The following is an 18,972-nucleotide window of genomic DNA, read 5'->3' on the forward strand; positions in this document are numbered from 1 at the left end:
ACAACGGTTTCAGTTATGGGAAGCCAAAATAAATCAATTTCAACTAGATATCTGAGCAGCACATTCGTTAACACAAGTACTACTTTTTTCTTTCTACTGTACATTACTTCCTTGCAACATGAGCAGAAGACGCCAGGCATTCATTTCTTTCCATTCAACTAACCACAAAAGAAACTGGACAAGAGGTAGCACAGTAACAACTCCTCTTAGCACATTCAACAGTTCACATTGCTGCTCCACAGCTTCAGCATCTCAATGAGACATCTTCAAGGAGTGCCACACCATTGTCAGTTCAACTGAGCGAGGCAGGACAGCTTGCTACAAAAGCTCAACTGTTTCAACATTTTCAAAAAAAGGAGACAGATGGCTCAAGCCAAATCCAAGCATGACTAGAAGCAACACTCCTGAGAACATGGAAGCGCTTAGGAGATCCAGGATGTAATTACCCATCTAGCTAAATATGGCTGATTCCATGCAGCCCATCAGTCCCAAAAGAACAAGTTACACAAGCAGAAGAAAATGCCTTCATTTACCTGCAGCTTCTTGGAAATACTGGACAAGCCAGCTACAGCAGTACATTATATTAGGACATTCAAACATCTCTAGGCTACAGATGTTTTGCACAGCCAGAAGCCTCCCAACTGCATCTGCCTCCCCATTAAGAGAGGCATGCCAACATGGGTGTCCACTCTGCACTGATTCCTCGATGCATTAACCCTACATTTCATCCGATTCACACTAAGGCACACCTGTATACCAGTATCACCATTGATTATTTGCCAGCAGAGAAGGAAACATCAGATCAAGCATAGAATACCTGAAAGTCAGAGATCAGTCAGAGCCTGGCCATGAAACAAGCTCCCAAAGAACAGAACTGACCATTTCCACAGCATGATATATCAAAGCAAATCAGCATGGAAAATGACTTATCTTTTTGCCCTCAAATAACTTTTCTCTTAACCCACTGAAAGATTCAAAGCCTCCTACCACTAGCAAAGAGAGAAAACTATAAAATACCCATGAATGGGAACTGTTAATAGAAATGGGAACAGCTGAAAAAAGTAGTGTCCCTTCAATGTTCACCATCTTCTCAGTGGTGCCCAGCAACAGGATAAAGAGCAATGGCCATAAATAGAAACACAGTAAGTTCCACCTCAACGCGAGGAAGAACTTATCATTGAGGATGGCAGAGCACTGGAATATGATGCCCAGAAACGTCATGAAGTCTCCCTCGCTGGAGACATTCAAAACCCACACCTGGACTCTTTCCTGTATAACCCATACTAGGTGACCCTGCCTTGGCAGGAGGTTTGCAGATGATATCCAGAGATCTCTCCCAACTCTAACAACTCTGTGAGTCTGTGACCTCCCTTCAGATCCAGTCACAGGATCAGTTTTTGCAGGGAGCCTACAAGCTTCCATATACAAATTCTAGAAGATCAGGATTGCTTTACGAGGCCAGTCTGAATAAGAATACTCCCTCAACCCATCAAAGCAATCCTTCCACTTCCTATTTTCCTGACAAATTTCCCAAGAGACAGTCAGCTACAGAGAGGAGCGTGACTTTTGAACACGAGTGGCAGCGAGCCGCTGCGCGTCCCTCGGCCGCACGGAAGCGCTCGGCTGCGCCCCCTGCCGGGCAGCGGCGGAACGGCGGCGGGGCGCCGGGCATTGTCCTCAACACGCTCCGGGAAACCTTCCGCTCCGACGGCACCCGCCTCGCACCGCTGCGCCCGGGATGCTCGCGGCTCTTCCTGCTCGCTATGCAGGCTAAAAAACAGCGGGGATCTTTGCTGCACTTCTACATTAATCAAGTGCTTAGCTCTGGATAGAGGCGCCGCTCCGACCGCTGAAGTCAGCAGCAGGAGTAACTTTAGTCAGCGACATGATGAGATTCATCTCGAGACTTTTGCTGCTGTTATTATCTTCGATCTCTTCAAATTCCCACACTCTCGTGACTTCAATCATTCAGGTATAAGATCATCACCGTTTTCTTCTCGAAAAAAAACCAATTAATCAAAAACAAACACCTTAGCCACAAGTCATCATCCTATACGTGAGATGTGTTCTTAGCCCTTTACTAAAAGTCACCAGATAGAAGCAACTTGCAATATCACCACTCACATAGTGTCCGGATTCCTCCCTTTTTTATTTTCCTCTCCTCTCTTTGAAAAGAGACAGAGAACAAGTCTCCAACCATACCCTGTAGTTTTGCTGAATCTCTTTTCTGAATGTATACAAGAACATAAAATGAACAACATAATTTTTAGTTTATATGATAAAATTTTACCTCTTAAAAACTGATATCACTAAACTACCTGTTGACAATTAATGAGGAAACGATCCTAGCAATGGTCTCTTTGAAATGCTAACTCCGCTGTCCAATAATGAGACTTTCTACGTAATCTCACGTTTCAGTTTTATCTAACACTCCAATTGGTCGCTGCAAATTTCCTTCCGAACGCAGGGAAACGCAAAAGGAGATTTTTCAAGAGCTTTATTAGGAAGCCACACGCCCTCGGTACCCACTGCTGTGAGCCCGGCGCTGAACTTCGCCACTTCCCCTGTAGCTCGCAGCCCCCGCGCCCCATCCCGGGGAGGAGAACCGTTCTCTCGGCATGTGGGACTGATTGTCTTACGGAAACGAGGGATTTCCCTCCCAGCCGGCACACTCAGAACTCGACCAGGGAGAGTTTAATCCGCTCGTTGACATCTGTCGCTTACTTTCTAATAATGTGGTTTGGAACTCACTCAACGGCAAGAAGAGCGAATCTCCAAAAGCGAGAGTCGGAGGAAGCGACAGCAGCCCCAGCCTGTCCCCCTCGCAAAGGGAAGGGGCTGAGACAGCGGCTCCTGCACACAGCCGCTTTTGGGCCGGCTTCACACCAGCTTTGCCAGTGACACATAGTGCTGAGACTCGGTGACCGCCTTCAAACTTTTAGAGCGTAGCTTAGCAACAAAAATGAAAAACGAAAAAATAAAAAAACACCCTAACAAAAAAAACCAACAAAAAAAAAAAAACAAAAACCAACAAAACGCGCGAAATCGGCCGAATATCCTGCGCCGCCCGGACTCCCGCCGGCCGGACGCACCGCGCTGCCCGTCCGTCCCCGCAGCACCGGCCGCCTCCCCGGCAGCGACCGCCCGGCCCCGCGGAGCCCCCCCGGGCCGCGGGCACCGCCCGCCCCGCCGCCCCCGGCGGGACGCGGAGCAGCGCCAAGGGGCGCTCGGCACCTCGCCGAGCTCCGCTCCAGCCCCTGCCCGCTGCGCTCACCGATTTTAATCCTGACGCTCTGGAAGACCCGCAGCCCCTCTTCCTCCACCGCCATGGTGGTGCTGCCGCCGCCGCTGCGCCTGACGCTCAGCAGTGCTGGAGCCCCGCCGCCGCGGAGGCGCGGGGAGCGGGCGGGAGGAGGCAGGCGAGATGCTCCGGCAGACGGGAGGGCGGCCGGACGGCTCGGGACGCACCGCGAGCGGGCTGGAGCGAGCGAGGGACAGAGCGGCCGCGCAGCCCAGCGGAGCGCAGCGCCCGCCTCTCCCCCCGCGGCCGCCAGCGCCCGCCCCACCGCCGCCCCCTCATTGGCCGGCGGGGCGGCGGCCGCGGCGCTCATTGGCCCGCTGCCCGCGGCGGGGGGAGCGCGCGGGGGGAGCCGGAGCGCGGCAACAGCTGGAGCGCGGCCGCCCCCCGCAGCCCGGCCCCGCCGGGACCCCCAGCGGGCACCGCGGGGTGCGCGGGGGCTCGGCAGCTCCGCGGCACCGCTCCAGTGCCGGCCCGTTGGCGTCGTGGCGAGAGAGAGGGAGGGATGTGCAAGTCCTCTTTCCCACACAGCCGTGCAGAGAGGGCTCTAGCGATGCCCCAGGTTGAAAGCTATTCATTAGGGAGGAAAAGAAGTCCCGTATTAAATAAACAAACCCGTTTGGGCGCTGGGAGCAGGCCAGTCTGTCTCCTGTCTCCATTTGATCAGCGGCAAAGCTGGCTCTACCTGGTTGCACAGGGAGAGCAGGGAATTCAGATTTCAAACTTGGATGATTACACATTAAACAGCAAGAAATAGGACCTGTGTCAGTGTTCAGTGCCAAACTGCGTCTTGTAAAGTAGGTAATTGAAATACCCCTTCCCTAAAGGTCTGGCAAAAACAGAGCACAAAGTTCAGTGGAGATCTACGGATTACATTATTTCAAAAGATAAAAAATCAAATTACCTTTGCTGCAGTCACAATCCCCTTAAAGAAGCTTGGAACATCCTTATGCAGAACAGCCCAGGCACATCCCAGTCCCACGTGTCTGATAAGCACAACAAAATTCCCTTTCTCAAGCCTGCAAACAAAAAAAAAATAATAAAGTTAAATACTTCCCTGTTCTAGCTCTAATTTCAGGAGTGAGAGAAAGGCAAGCTCACTGAGGACAATCTATACATATATATAAAACTAGTAATGAAGGACAGCAAGAAATCAGAAGGCAAATCAGTCACATGCAATATAGAATCTGTACTAAAGTGTTGCATGCAAGCCTGATGAAAACAGTTGAGCAATCCATAATTGGTTGGATCATGGAAGGTTCAACATGTAATAAATGCCCTAAAAAAAAAAAAAAAAAAAAAAAAAGTGAGATTTTGAAATAAAGAAGAACAAATGAAAAGCTGGGAAGGAGCTACAATAGCAGAGGAAGTCAGCCTGTAGGAAAGCCTGAAGCAGCTGAGTTTTCCCACTCAGGCATGGGCCTAGCTGAAAGAAACTGGCAAGCTCACAGCAAAAAAAGGAAGCAGTGAGTTATCTTAAGGAGCTGCCTGACTTACTGTGTCCTCCTTGTCTGCATAGCCAAGTGACACATGTAATTTGATAAAAATACTTTTACAGCACAAGACTACAAAGAGATTTTATAAAGTACAGGCTTCCATTTACTAACATCCATGCCATAATTCCTTCTTGCTGTAATATGCCCAGCGTCCTCTGTAACCTCATTATACCCATTCCACCATGTGCCATCTTTTCTTCCATAATGCTCTCAGCTCACTGCCAGCAACACTTAAGCCCCTCTGCCCGCTGGTCCTTCACATCCCCCTATGATACCTTCAGTGCTCCCTGCCCTAATAACCTTTAGCATTTTTTGCACCATAACCCAAATTTCAATTGTCACAATACTTCTGGCTCCCCTATTTTGTCTTACCTTCCATCTGGACAACAGGCAAGACAAGCAGCAGTCTGAACAGAAACTACAGGAAGGCTGATCAGAGAGCTCACATTTTTAGAAGGACATTGTCTCAGAACAGCTAACCTGATGTTGCCTCTCAGAGGCTGGATGCGACAAACAAACAATTTTGGGGTATACATGCCTGTTTTAACACTCTGTACATGCTCAGATATAAAAAGGAGTATACAAAGTCTGTTGCTTTTGCTCCTTCACCACACATGCACATTCCTTGCGCATATTGGTACAAAATAAATACAAGCCCACTGGGCCATCTCACTGAAGAAAAATGGCAAGCAGTTGTTACACACAATGTTGTACACAGGCTCAAACAAAGAATTACAGCTATAAGAAAGTGGATAATGTTTATCCATGTTTATATGTTTTAATAAGCAAAGGTAAATGTATCCTGGGCTTAGGATCTTTATAAAAGTTCCTCAACAGCATCAGGGAGAATCCTGCTTCTATGCTCTAAATATTAGGGATATCTTGAATAAAATATTTTACTTCTGTGTTTCCCTTTGCTACATAAGGATTTCAGCTGGCCTCGTTTCCCCGTTGGAAGCTTTTCCTATCTGCAGAAAGTTGACCCCAAAATAGTAATTTTAAAAAAAATCAATTTTTCAATTCTCTTCCCAGCACTTGCTGCTGTAAGAGTTGTTCTCAGCAGATATTGAACAGACTATCCTTCCCAATTTGCCATTGTGTTCTTTTCAGACAGTCATGGCACTTTTATCTATATTCTTTATGCCCAGGAAATGAAAGAATATATCTACCTATAATACAGTAATTTTATGTTCACAGAAATCAAGCTATACGTAAATTCCCCATGCCTTTATGTGCATCCAAATTTGCAGTCAAAGCCCACCACCTTAAATCTAGTGCCATTTGACCCAGCATAAATTCACCTTCTAATTCAAGGTGCTGGTTTTCTCCCACACGCTAACCTCAGGTGTTGTTTGAAACCTCTCTCTGTGCTCATGCTGGTCTCACAAGGGTGTGTGGTGTAACACATTCATTGGATAATAAAAAAAAATACAAAGTCATGACTCCCGTTTGTGTATTGTGAAAAACAAGAGCCCCATAAGCCATGACACTTGGAAATTCTTTACCCACAATCACAAGCAACCTGATCAGAAAGCATCTCAGTCCAAAGGTGTGGTTAGGGTACAGTGGCACGCTGGGCAGCTTTAGGAGTGCATACCTGCCCATGGCTACACTTCCAGGCTATTTTTCAGGATGGCCTAGCTTTGCCAAGAGCACAGATGTGTCCAGGAAAACTATGGCAAAATTTAACCATAAACCCAGCCTTTCCTGTGAAATGTAGTGAAGCACAACCAACTTCCACACTTAAGCATAACTACTAAGATGATTACAGAATCAATTAGCAACAATTGGAACAGACCAACTTTTAAAAACATTGAAACACACAAAAAAATTAGAAAATAAAAAAATAGCGTATAGCAAGAAAAAATAGGGGAAAAAGGCACCTTCTTGGACTTTTTGCCATGGAATAAACTAATACTCCTCACATGAAAATCTACAAATGGTTGTTTGCAATTCTCTGTGGGGTCCAGCTATGCTTCTGGTTTCCCACCAGATCTTTTCTGCTGAAGCTCTTTGTCAGTGCTTTGGTGTATCAGAGTGCTAGTTTATTTTCTGTCGGATCTTGTTTTCTTGACATACAGCTGAAAGCTTGTTGCTTCCTCTGTAATAAACTTGTCTCCAAATGTTATACAGTCCAATAATGTAAATGCAAACACTGATTCAAAATTCACATGAATATGTATTTTTAAAGATGTTAAAAGCAGTATAAAGAACAGCCAAACAGTGTGTACAGCTTTTTCAATTTCTCCAATGCTGAAATGAGACCTCAGCAGCAGCATCACATATGTATGTGCATATTACACATAGCATGTGCAGGCAACATGAGGTGTGCAGCTGCAGCAGTCTGATCAAAAAAACCTAGGCAAACTGAAATATGGCTTTTTAAGATGTGAATGAGTCTGTTAGTGACAATGTCTATCCCAGCTTTCTTCATCCAAGCCATATGGATTTATATTATCAGCTCTTCAGAGGATTCTTGAATCTAAATTAGACTACAAAGAAGGTCATTTTCTGTGACTCATTTGTGCCAAGCAAGGAAATCATTTCCTCTCTTGATCTACATGATAGCTTTCTCTTGGGAGGAAACAGAATATAAGAAGCTCTCTAATCTTCTTTTGCATTATGCAAGAAACAAACAAAATATGAACCTTTTATCCCCAGAGTAGCACAAAGCTGCTACCTATATTTATGTGAAGGAACAAGATATCTAAGACAAATCTAAGGAAATATCACTGTTATAAAAAGAAAGACTATGATCTGATGATTGATATATTGTAATTGAATTCTAGGAAGATATACACAGTTTTAACTAATAATATCTGTACCAGGCCTAAAGGCAGCTACTATCCATGTAGAGATGCTGCATGATATGACAACTACGCTGACTAGGGTGACCCAATAAACATTTATCCCTGGTAAAGTGACAGGAGAAGCAAAGAAGTCTTTGTTAGAGCCTCTGCATCCTATTCCCTGTCAGAGTGGTAAATTCAGACCTTGCAGTGATACCTCTCACAGGAAGATAGCAAAAGTAGCTGGGCATTTTTGCTCCTGAAGTCCTAGAACCAACCAACTGGTCAGGAAAAGGCTGCAGTCCTTATTTTAGTCTCCATGAATACTGAGATGGCAGAAATATACTATGCAAGTAGGAAATTAAGATTGAGTCTGTGATTACCTGTGTCTCCCCAGGCTAAGAGTTCGCATCTGATGTAGCTACAGAGGAATGATGAAACAGCAGTGAAATTGCTTGTATGATTAGTCTGGCAGAAAAACATTCCAGCCATTACATTAAATTAAAGAAGAAAAGAAAGAGAATGATGACAAGAAGAAACCTTTCATTAGCAAAATGTCAGCAACAGTGTCAAGAAAGCACAGATTTCACAATAATACAGAAGTGACAAAGCTTAATTGAAGAAGCATGGGAAAGAGCAGATACCACTGAGATGGCTGTTACTGAATTCTGTGTATATACGAGTACATATGGTACTCTCACACACTGGATAAAAATAGATCTGTGCATCAGAATCAGGTAAACTGGGGATTGCATTGCAGTTGCTACACTTAAAGAAAGCAAAAATCTCCCCTGTGACCCCTGAGTACAGGAAGTAAAGCATGTCTACCTGTTTTTCTTACTAGTTGCCTTTTCAAAAAATCCCACATTTTTGCTGCTTGTTGCTGGAACACGGAGCCAGGAAGAGGCCAGAAGGGGGAAAAGAAAAATGGCTTTAATTACAGGAAAAAGGGGCCAGTAAGAACTAGTTGTTACAATAGCCAAGACAATACAACTAACTTTAATGGTGTATGTTTTTTAACTTTTTTTTTTTTTTTCTCTTTTAATTCTTGTTCATCACTTCTAAAACTCTGTTGGTCTAGCTTTCTTCTAAAATATATATCTATGTTAAAATCCAAGTCATTTCAGAAGCAAGCACAGAACATTCAGGATTCCAATGAAGTTGACCAACATGAAATATTTTCTGGTTAAACTTGAAAAAGCATTGTGTTCTGGGCCATATCTGCCTTACTTGAGCCTATAAACTTTGCTTTCCTATTAAGGAACAAATCCCTTTATCCTTCCATAAAAGATTATAATGTAATAAAACTGCAATAAGATCTCACACAAAAAAATAAAACCAGAACAAAACCCAGTGATTATGTACAAGAATGAAATATGGTGAATTTTCCAGCAGTTTAAAAGGTATGCATCTATTCTCCTATCTTCCACATTAACCTTCTGTGAAACTGCTAAGTGAAAACAGTAAATAAATATTGAGAAAGAAAACTGAGCAGCAGTAGGACTTGCTACTATCTTAAAAATACTGAATACTTCTGTTTACAATAAATATATGGTTATGCAAACAAGCATATAAACAACCATATTTCATGAGTAATTGCATACTGGCAGCCATAATCATCATTTTCATATCTCCTTTGCTTTTAACTCATTAGCTCATCTGCAGTCTTCTCTGTTCTTTATGAGAATTAATTTGACAAAATAGGACTCTATCCTTACCCTCCAACTCCAAGACAAATTTTAAATTCCCCTCAGTCTGACAGCACCAGTAGTATCTCTTTTGAGGGGACTGCAAAGAGAGCTTTTACCCTATCTTCTCCCTCTCATCCATGCCAGGGGATTGTACAGCCACCCAGAGGAAAGCCATTTGGATTATATTATGATCATCTACCCCAAAACACACAAAAAACAAACACTTCTCTGCCTTCGAGATGTGTTCCAGTTTTGTGCTATAAGCAAGACCTGTAAGACAGATGCTCTGAAATTTACACTGACTTTGCGAAGCTTTGGATCATTCACCCACAAGCAGGGGCACAGAGCTATCCCACGTGTTGCTGTAAACCTCGAACAGACTTTTCCATGTAGTCACGCGTTTAGTATGGGTCAGGTCCTGTGGTCTTCCATTTGCTCAAATACCCCATTGAAGCCAGCGCTGGAAGGTCAACTTGCAAATGCCACCCTCTCTCTGTGTGGTGAATAGCTCCCATTGAAGACACTAGGATTACTCATGTGTGTGAGTGACTACTAACAAGAGCAAAAGGAGCAAATCTGGTCCTCATTAAGGACTGCTTATCTGAAAAAAACCTTCTTCAGTCAGTCGCACCACTCAGGCAGCGCAAGTCTGCCAGTGAGAAGCTACATAGGAGAGACAATATAGCACCATTTGTCACTATATTTTAACACATAATTCTTTGAAGCATCAGTTAATTAACCAGGCATGACTATATGAAGGAGCTCTATCCCACCACAGTTGATGAGCAAAGATAATCTTATACCATGAAACACAATTAGCCAGACGGTTATTTGGAGGTTTTCAGAATAGAAGCAATTTCTCTGATCTGGGAGATTAAAAAAAATCACGGCTGAACTTAAAAATAAAAATCATACTACACTTGATACCCAAGTATTTAATTACATATTATCATGGGTAACTACTAAAGGGCTCCAATTACAGTCTTAAGTTTATTGCTTTCGGAAACATTTATAGCCTCTAGATAATGTGTAGCTTTAAGTCAATATCTGAATAAACAGCCTGGAAAACACATCATTTGTACTCAGATTGGGTTACTTGCATGATTATCATCTGCCACCTGCTGGAAATAGCTATGATAATGCAACCAAGTTCCACAGATGGAAGATCTGGTCACTCACGGAACAAGAGGAAATGTCAAAGAGCAAAATATATTCCTTGTACCCAGAAGCTTATTCCTCTTGCACCCACAGGGAAAGTTTGATGTGCCAAAGAGGGATATTTGTGAGCATCCACAGAGAAGCCTTAACATGACTTTGTTTAAAAAAATAGAAATTAGTTTGTTATTGAAAATAACATTATGTGCCTGTGTGTGACCAGAAGGCAAAATATGTAGTCTGAAACTTTTGCACCCTGTTAATCCCATCTCAGGCTGGCATAGCTGGTTTGCCACTCTACTGGAAATGGCATGATTGCAGGTACCCCTGCACCATCCCCACATTGTCTTCAAGCCTTATTCAAAGAGATTGACCACTCTGGCTTTATAGTGGCCCATAAAACCCTCAAGGACAACAAAACCTGCCCATTCAAGACATCTGCTTTCACTCAAAAAAAAAGGACAGTGTTTGTATGCGGTATTCTTCAGAGAGCCAGAACCTTGTAAATTGCTTCCTCTGTGCCAGCAAACCAGAGTGAGTAATCCAAGTGAGCCTGAGGGTAAATCCAAATGCAACACTGCAGGACTTGCCTCTCTCTCCCCCTTGTGTAGACCAGGCTGAACAGTAGCAGGACACACAGGTAAGACTAGCAGTTCTTGTCAGGGGGCTGGCTTATTGTGTCCTACTGGCTGATGACAGGACTAATTGTATTGGTGTGATTTTGTAATTGGCAGGTCTCCCCAAGCCAGTAGGGAGAATGAGACAGGTGCCACTATATTAGAGATTCAGACCTTTTTTTTTAAACCAAAATCAAACCCAGGCCCTTAAGCAACCAATTTTTGCATGCCCAACTCGTTTGGAAAATCAGCCAAGAGTTAGTGTTTAGATGGTTCTTGCATTCAGGGAAACAGTGCCTTTCTCTGTGTACCTTTCAATTATTTCTGAGGTCAAAAAAGGAGAATAAAAAAGGAAGATGGAGAATGAAAAACCAAGAAAGAGAATAAAAAATGAAATTATTTTTGAAGATTATCCAGGTCTGTGGGATGGAGTGGAAAAAGAAACAAGAAAACACATCCCAGGGCTTAATAAAATTCTAATTAACTCCTCATTTTCTCCACTAACTTGTTTCAACCATTATAAAGCAGCCAGCTGTTTATAGCAGTAAGAATTAATATCAGCCCTGAATGCAATATAAAAAATATGAAACACTGAGCCACACATTAGCAGGAATTAACAAGGGCATGTACTACCACATGCCTCCTGCGCAGGGGAAGGGCCAGAACCATGTCCCATTGCAGTGCAGCATTCCCTCCAGGAACACTGGCCACAGCCCACACACCCAGAACAAGGTTTCTGTTAACATTTGCTTTCAGTCAAAGCCTTTGTTGCTTCACCTTGCTATGTCTGTTCTTAGGATGTCGCTGTGTTTCAGGCCCCCCGAGTTTCCTCCTCCATGCTGCTTTTAGGAGGTTGACATCCCTCTTACAGCAACACGGTCCTTGCCTGTGCTGGTAAGTGGCCCTCATTTCAGCCACAAATTTAGCTATGTCTCATGCAGACAAGTTGGCTGATTTACTCCTGGAAAGCTTGCCAAGGGTCTGATATAAAGAAAATACCCAGAAGTAAAAAAACCTGCCAGCCAAAGAATCAGAGACCAGCCTGCACGCACAGAAGTCTGACACCCTTGCTGCAGCCATTGCTGCGGTGACATTTGTACCAAGGGGGGCATACGGCTGAACACAGACCCTCACCTGGGAGCATATGGGCTTGCCAGGAAAAGCAACCCAACCCTCTGTCCCCAGACATGCTGGCCTCTGGCTACAGACCAGCTGTTCAGCAGCAAGAGCCTACCCCACCCAAGTGCCTTCTCCATACCAACCAACATCAGGACAGGGAGGTTATCACCTAGAAAGCGCCCCCCTCCTCAGGCAGAGGTGGGGGACGGGTCTCTGGCCGTACCTCTGTGTAACTACTCTGTATTATTCATCCACCAGCCAGACCAGCCTTCCCCAGAAGGCCAAGGACTGCTGCACAAGTAAACAGACCTCAGCGCAGGAGCTCAGTCTATTGCCCAACGGTGGTGTCCCTGTCCTCTCCCTCTGTGTCTTCCTGCCACGTTAAAACCACTCAAGAACATTAGCTGTCAGTGCTAGTCCTCTTGGCAATTTTTCTGGAGATCAAGGAAATCATGTATTTTAGAAAACATAGTCCAAAAGATTTTAAATTGTGTAGGTAGATATAAATATGTATAGATAAACAGAACTCTGTGTGATTATAACAATGTTTTTCCCTTCCTCTTCCTCTCTTCCCGCCTCCTTTCCCTTCTCTCAATTTCTCAGACAATTAGTGGAAAACAAGCTCTTTTTTTTTCCCCAGCCAAAAATTAATTCTTGCTGAGAACTTGCAGAAGGGGTCAAGTCTAAAGGAAGCATCTGGTCAATATGCTTTTGTACTGCAGTGGTTGCTGTCCCCTCCCTCTGCACCACTCAGCACTGCAAGCGCTTGTGCCGCTCTGGGGAGCCTTTGCTCACACTCGTGCATGAGGGCACCCTCAGTGTGACTGCTCTTAGATGGAAGCCCCTATGTATGCTGCACACACAGACAGAGCACATCCCACTCATCCCAGCACAGCTTCCAGTTGCATTTTTTATCCTCCTGAGTACAGATGGACTCTTCAACTACTAAGGCAGGTGGTTTGCTGGTGATTTATCTGATATGGGGGTGTGCTTGCATGGTCAGTCACAGCATGGGGTCCTATCATGTAGCATACTGAACTGACCAAACAATAATTTGGCTTCTCTCAGCATCTTGAAATGCACATCCAGGAACAGGCAAAGAATGAAGGCAGACTGGGCTTGATCCTCAAACACACCCACAAGTGGCTCCCATCCTGTGGTTCAGTCTGTGCATATGTTCAAAGTCAGCCAGCAAGAAACACTTCATAGAGTAAAGTAAGAAATTGCGACAACTTTAAAATAGTCAGGAAAGCTGTCAACAAAAAAAAATACAGGACATATTTTCCTCTTCATACATACAGAAAAGTTTAAAGCCTTAGAAAACATACATTCACCATCTTGCATTTTCTTAGTAAATATATCAAGTTCACAGCAAATGAAAAACATGAAAAAGGCACTTCTGGTCATGGTGAGCAATGGTGAAGTCAAGGTAAAGTCAAACATACGATCTCTATGGGGTGTGCAATGGCAGAAGAAGCATTTTTTTTAACTTGCTCTGTAACTGGGCAGTAAACATGAGCAGATGCTGTAGCTAGCAGCTCCTGAGTCAGCCCGAGCTCTTCTGCGGGCGAAGGGGGTGGGAGAAGAAAGGGCAGTGACTCATGAATTCGCAGCACGGTGGCAAGTAACTCAAGAATCAAATCCTAGCAGCAATGGCACCTGCAGAGCTTACAGCCCTATATATTTTACAAAGAGGTTTGCCTAAAAATCAGACCAAAACAAAAGTGAGATTAAAAAACGAACCCAGAAACCTGTGAGAGCCATAGGGTGCTGAGATCTCCAGTGAGAAGCTGAGCACACTCCAAGGTTAACAAGTAAACAGAGTAGTCTGGTATTGACCACCTTGCTCTCATGCTGCAGAAAACACAATTCTCTCTGCCATGTGTAAAAGCTAAATGTGTTTGTGTCTTAATACATAGTGAAAAGTGCAATTTTTGCAAAAATAAAAATATTATTACATTCATTATCTACTCATTTCACTCTTCTTTAGCAAGTACCTTTTGCTGTTAAGAAATTATGTGCAAATCCAGTCTGCAGCTTTTTAAGGATGCTTCAGAAGACTGTTTTGACTAAGCAGTGAAGCACCATTCTAAAGAATTTCCTGCTGTAGCTCTTAGCTGAGAAGTGAAATTAGAACTAGAAGTATTACCTACAGTCCCTGTCATCCATCACCACCTTCTGACAGAAAGGACCTGCTGGACCTTCGGTAGCTCAACATGAAGACAACCATTGAAACTGCTGAGTTTTTCTTTTCTTATGTCAAAATAAAACAAAACCCAGCAATACAAATTTCCCTCAGAACCCAGTTTAGAATGCACAAGACGTGCACAGTTTCTAAGGGTAGAAAAAGAAGAGGCAACCAAGGAGGAAGTTTAAATGCACTTCCTTTCACAGAATTTAACTGAGAAGCAGCTGGGAATCTGTGCCAGGTGATTTCAATTTCTTATTGGACCATGTTTCGATCAATCTAAGATTCTATGTTTTTCTTATATTTTAAGGGCTTCATAAAAATCTGCAAAAATATAATTATGTTCCTCAGATCATTCCATAACAGATCATTAAACATATATCATTTAAAAGACCAAGGCCAAGGCCCTGCCAAGAACTTCTATTTGTTTAAGAGCAAAATACAATTGTGTTATTTGCATAGTTCAATTTTATATAGGTATTTGAAAAAAAATGCACTTAAATTCTGTACTCTTTATTATTTTGACTGACATTCTCCACATCTTTCTTTTATATTAAGAAATTAAGAACACAAACAGTGGAAAAAAGCCACTCTTCATTTCCTTCCATCATTTGTCTGAAAAAAAGCGTATTTTCCTTACAGCTCAAAATTAGTAGGTATCAAGATTTTAATTATATGTCTGTTTCTGCTGTTTAAGCTCCATTTCACACCAAGTGTGATAAAAATCACTAATGCCTATAATCAACCCTATTTCAACCACTGAAATGAAAAAGATAATCAAGATACAAATTAAAAACAGCACTGGCCCAAATTCTTTGTTGGGTAGTTGTGTGACAGATGTGCTGCTGCATTCACATGAAACACTGTGTATGATCAACCTGCACAAACAGCCTTGTAGTAAGAAGGAGTAGCCCCTGGTTCATCCTTGAGCAGACCAGTTCTCCCTAGTGATTTTGGTACTATCTGCCAAAGGTTCCCTCCCTGCTTCCCAGTATTCTTATATAATGTGCACTAATCTACCTGTTTTAAAAGGCCCATGGCAGCTGCCAGTCGTAATTCAAGTCTTGTCCTTAGGAACTAAGGACCTTATAAAGAAAATGCATGAACCAAAAGCAAACCTCTTCAGCAGTCTGCCAGACCCAGCTTCAGGGTACTCCACAAGGACAGAAATTTCAAATTACCTGTGTCAGCTCAAAGTCATCTTTGGAGGAGACAGAACTGATCTTGAATGGGCAGAAGAACCTTTTTTTATTTTTGAGAGGACCTGAGGAAATATCTTTGCCTGTTCACTTTTCTGCCAAATATTGCCTAAGAGGAATGAAAGCCAAGGTGGTCCTTGATGAGAACCAGTAGTCAGCTTGGTAAATGTCTTTTAGAAGTACGTTTGTCTGTTTTTCTTAGCAGTCAGATATTAAGCAGATAAAGAAAGGTGAAAAGGCTATTAAACCCCAGAATTATTTCAGTATGAACACATGTGCCCTGGATTTTGAAAAGTGCATTTTTAATCAACAAAAGAAATTACTTTTAAAATGTATTGCAGAGCAAAAGACCACACTGTGGGTTTGTTCAGATCATTACTGAGGTGTGCCATGCAATTCAAGACTCAGTAAATATAGCCTGTTATGCAGTACTTTACATATTTGTATGGATTACTTGTAGAATCATAGATTGGTTTGAGTTGGAAGGGCCCTTAAAGATTGCCTGGTTCCAACCCCCCTGCCATGGATATTATTAATGGCTTACGCCCCTCTCATTCCTTCACCAGTGAGAAGTAGGGCTGGTTTGTGAAGTATAACTGGTAATCCATTTAATGTATGAATAAAATACTCTTCTCTATAACATTCAGTTATTGTTTTCTATTTGTTAAATGTGTTGTTTGAAATGCTACCACCAGCTATGCATTCTTTTTCTGAGCAGTGATGCCATGACAACCCCCACGTGACTGGCTACAAGCATACCACAAGTCTCCAGGGCTTTGCTTTAGAAAAGACTCCAGTTGGTGTTACTCACACTTGTTTTTTTTCTTTCACTTTTGTTTTTTTAAGAGTTTCAGAGGTGCTTTATTTTGTGGAAGATGCATTAAGCCTACATTCTGCAAATAGGCAACAACTATTTCAGATAAAATGGGACAAAGTATGAAGAACTCAAGAAAAGGGTGGGTACAACTGATAAAGTGCATGTTCTTTAAGACTTCAGTAAAGAATATGCTTATACAAGAGGACTACAGCACCTCTCTATTCATTTTTAATGTGTTGTGAAAGCTACTGATGAGCAATAAGGTAGAAGAGACATGTTTTGAGAATATCCAGCAAATATATGTATAGCTTTTATGTCCATTTAGGGTATCACAATGATTTCACCAAATTTAGAAGTGAAAAAGATTTGATTAGTCATTTGCTCCAAATCAGTAATAATGCAGGACTCTTCAAAATCCCTAAGCAGTGAATAACAGCAGTGATGATTCAGCTGCATTGCTACCTCAGGAAGATTGTATCACAATACAATTAGCTTTAATATGAAGAAATAGTTCTTCATTATTTCCAGACAGGGTCTGCTTCATTAACTGTGTAAAAATATCTTCCTTCCTTCCTTCCATTGTTCCTCTAATTTGACTTGCAGGTGGAAATATGTTAAAGATGAGGTAGAGAATTGAATTTGACATATTCTTCTAACTAAATTGACAATATTGAAATAAATAAATTTCTTTCTGTATGAATTAACCTCAAGAGGCTCACTACTGTTTATAAGCATGGATATTTAAACAGTGACTCTTTTAAAGCACGGAACTGATATTAGTATAGCTGAAATATCCTCAGCATCCACTGTTCGTACAGAACTCTGTTCAGTGTACAGAGCAGTGGACTTCATATATGCACAAAGGGCCAAGAATAGAGGTTAGAGATCACCATGATATATAGTAAAGAAATGTATTTATAGAGAACAAAATATTTCCCATTACTCAATTACTCTTGGATTAAAAACAAGTATTAATTTCTGAATGCAAGTGAAACGAAAGAATAGCTATCATGTTGAGCAAAGGACAGCTTAGAAAGTAAAGAATTTTGTTTCTTGTTATGGGGTTCACACCAAGCAGTGATTAACAAGGTCCCCAGTGACCAAAGATTGGCCTTTTCAAGTGCCCCTGTGTTGTCATGCTGGTGCTTCTAAATTCCCATGCTGGTTTCCCAGAAAATTCACTGTGCCTTCTCTTGGCACAAACACAGGCTTGCTGCAGTGAACACCAGCTACCAGAGCAGAGGTACCTGCAGCTGTAATACCTGGGGGCAGCAGGGCAATTTGGCAGGTTGTCCTGAACGACACAGCCCCCTGGGGCCTGGGCTTTTGATCTACTGAGAGAGACAGAGATCATTCTGAGAATACAGAGGGTTTCTGCTTGGTGATGTGAAGGCTTTGCATTGAAAGAGCTCACAAAAAAATGAACCAGAGCAAGAGAGAAAAGGGGGAATAGGAAGCAAGGAAGAAAACAAGGTACACTTCTTGGAGGAGATCACTAAAAAGATGGCAATGTTTAGGGATAAGTTATCATTTTCTCCATGCTGCAAAGGTACAAAAAATGTCAGCATGTTTTTATGAACCCAAGAACAAATGCATCCAGTCCAAATAATGTTGATATTTTTTAATAGAGGAAAGGAGAAGGGAAAAAAATATCAAGAGTTACATCTCCTCTCTGCAACATTCTGCATAAAATTAAAATAAAATGGTTCCAAAACCATCTGTAAGGTGCTGCAACAGAGATAAGGGTGGGCTTATAAATGCTAGGGTTAACCTTTTACTGTTGCGCATATAAGAACAAGACAGAAATTGTTCAAACAATTCCCAGAAAATGAAATTATATTATATGAATTCTACAGAAGAAATCCAAACCCACTTCTGTTGTTTCAAGTTTGAAACAGTTCATATATCTACAAACTAAAATCAGAGTTTGCATAAATATCATGTTTTGCTCTTCACACTGGTGATTTGTACTGACTGGTGCAGTAACAACCCTCTTTTACAAATTACATGTCTTCTTAAAGTTATTTTTAAAATAACTTAATAGTATGATAATTAAAGGCACCCGAAGAATCAGAGTAGATAGAAGCAGACGCCAAAACTCTCACAGGTTTGCCAAGTTTAGTTTTGCTATCCAGTAAAAGTCAGCTACTTAACATGATGGGATCTAGAAAGGATGCAGATGAGCCCTGTCATCATCCCCTGAAAACAGTTGGAGTAGAGAGCAGTTTCCTTCTGGGATCCCACCTCCTCTGAGATGATTGCCACAAAAAAAGCAGCTGAATGTTTTCACAGGAAGCCAAGCAGCTCAAGCAAATTTCAGACAAAGTTAGAAACTGCTAAACATTATCCCAGTCAATGCTGTAAATTATTCAATTTGTTCTAAAAGCAAGGAACCTGTCCTGGTAGTATGTATGATGAGTCTGCTATCAGGGCTTCAAGCCTGGTCTTTGGCTTATCCCAAAGGTGCTTCAGAAAGAGACATGGAAGACTTCTGTTGAATTCAGACAGTGCTTTGGTCATGTCCTACACTGAGGGGTTCGTGTTTGTGATATGCTTGCTGCTTTTACTTGTCAGTCTCTTACTTTTTAAATAGCAAGTATTTC

At 42.4% G+C, this 18,972-nt stretch overlaps 1 protein-coding gene across 2 annotated transcripts in view; it reads right to left on the reverse strand.

Moving 5' to 3' along the window:
• RASA3 (RAS p21 protein activator 3) overlaps positions 1-3,536 on the reverse strand; it is a 131,896-nt gene extending 128,360 nt beyond the window's left edge. For both annotated transcript variants that reach the window (XM_058856230.1, XM_058856219.1), the window contains exon 1: positions 3,275-3,536. In XM_058856230.1, the coding sequence (XP_058712213.1) occupies positions 3,275-3,329 (55 nt within the window). In that variant the 5' untranslated portion in view covers positions 3,330-3,536. The remainder of the gene's footprint in view (positions 1-3,274) is intronic.
• Positions 3,537-18,972: the final 15,436 nt, after the last annotated feature.

The sequence above is a fragment of the Poecile atricapillus genome, chromosome 1 (assembly GCF_030490865.1).
Source record: "Poecile atricapillus isolate bPoeAtr1 chromosome 1, bPoeAtr1.hap1, whole genome shotgun sequence".
Lineage (NCBI taxonomy): Eukaryota > Metazoa > Chordata > Aves > Passeriformes > Paridae > Poecile > Poecile atricapillus.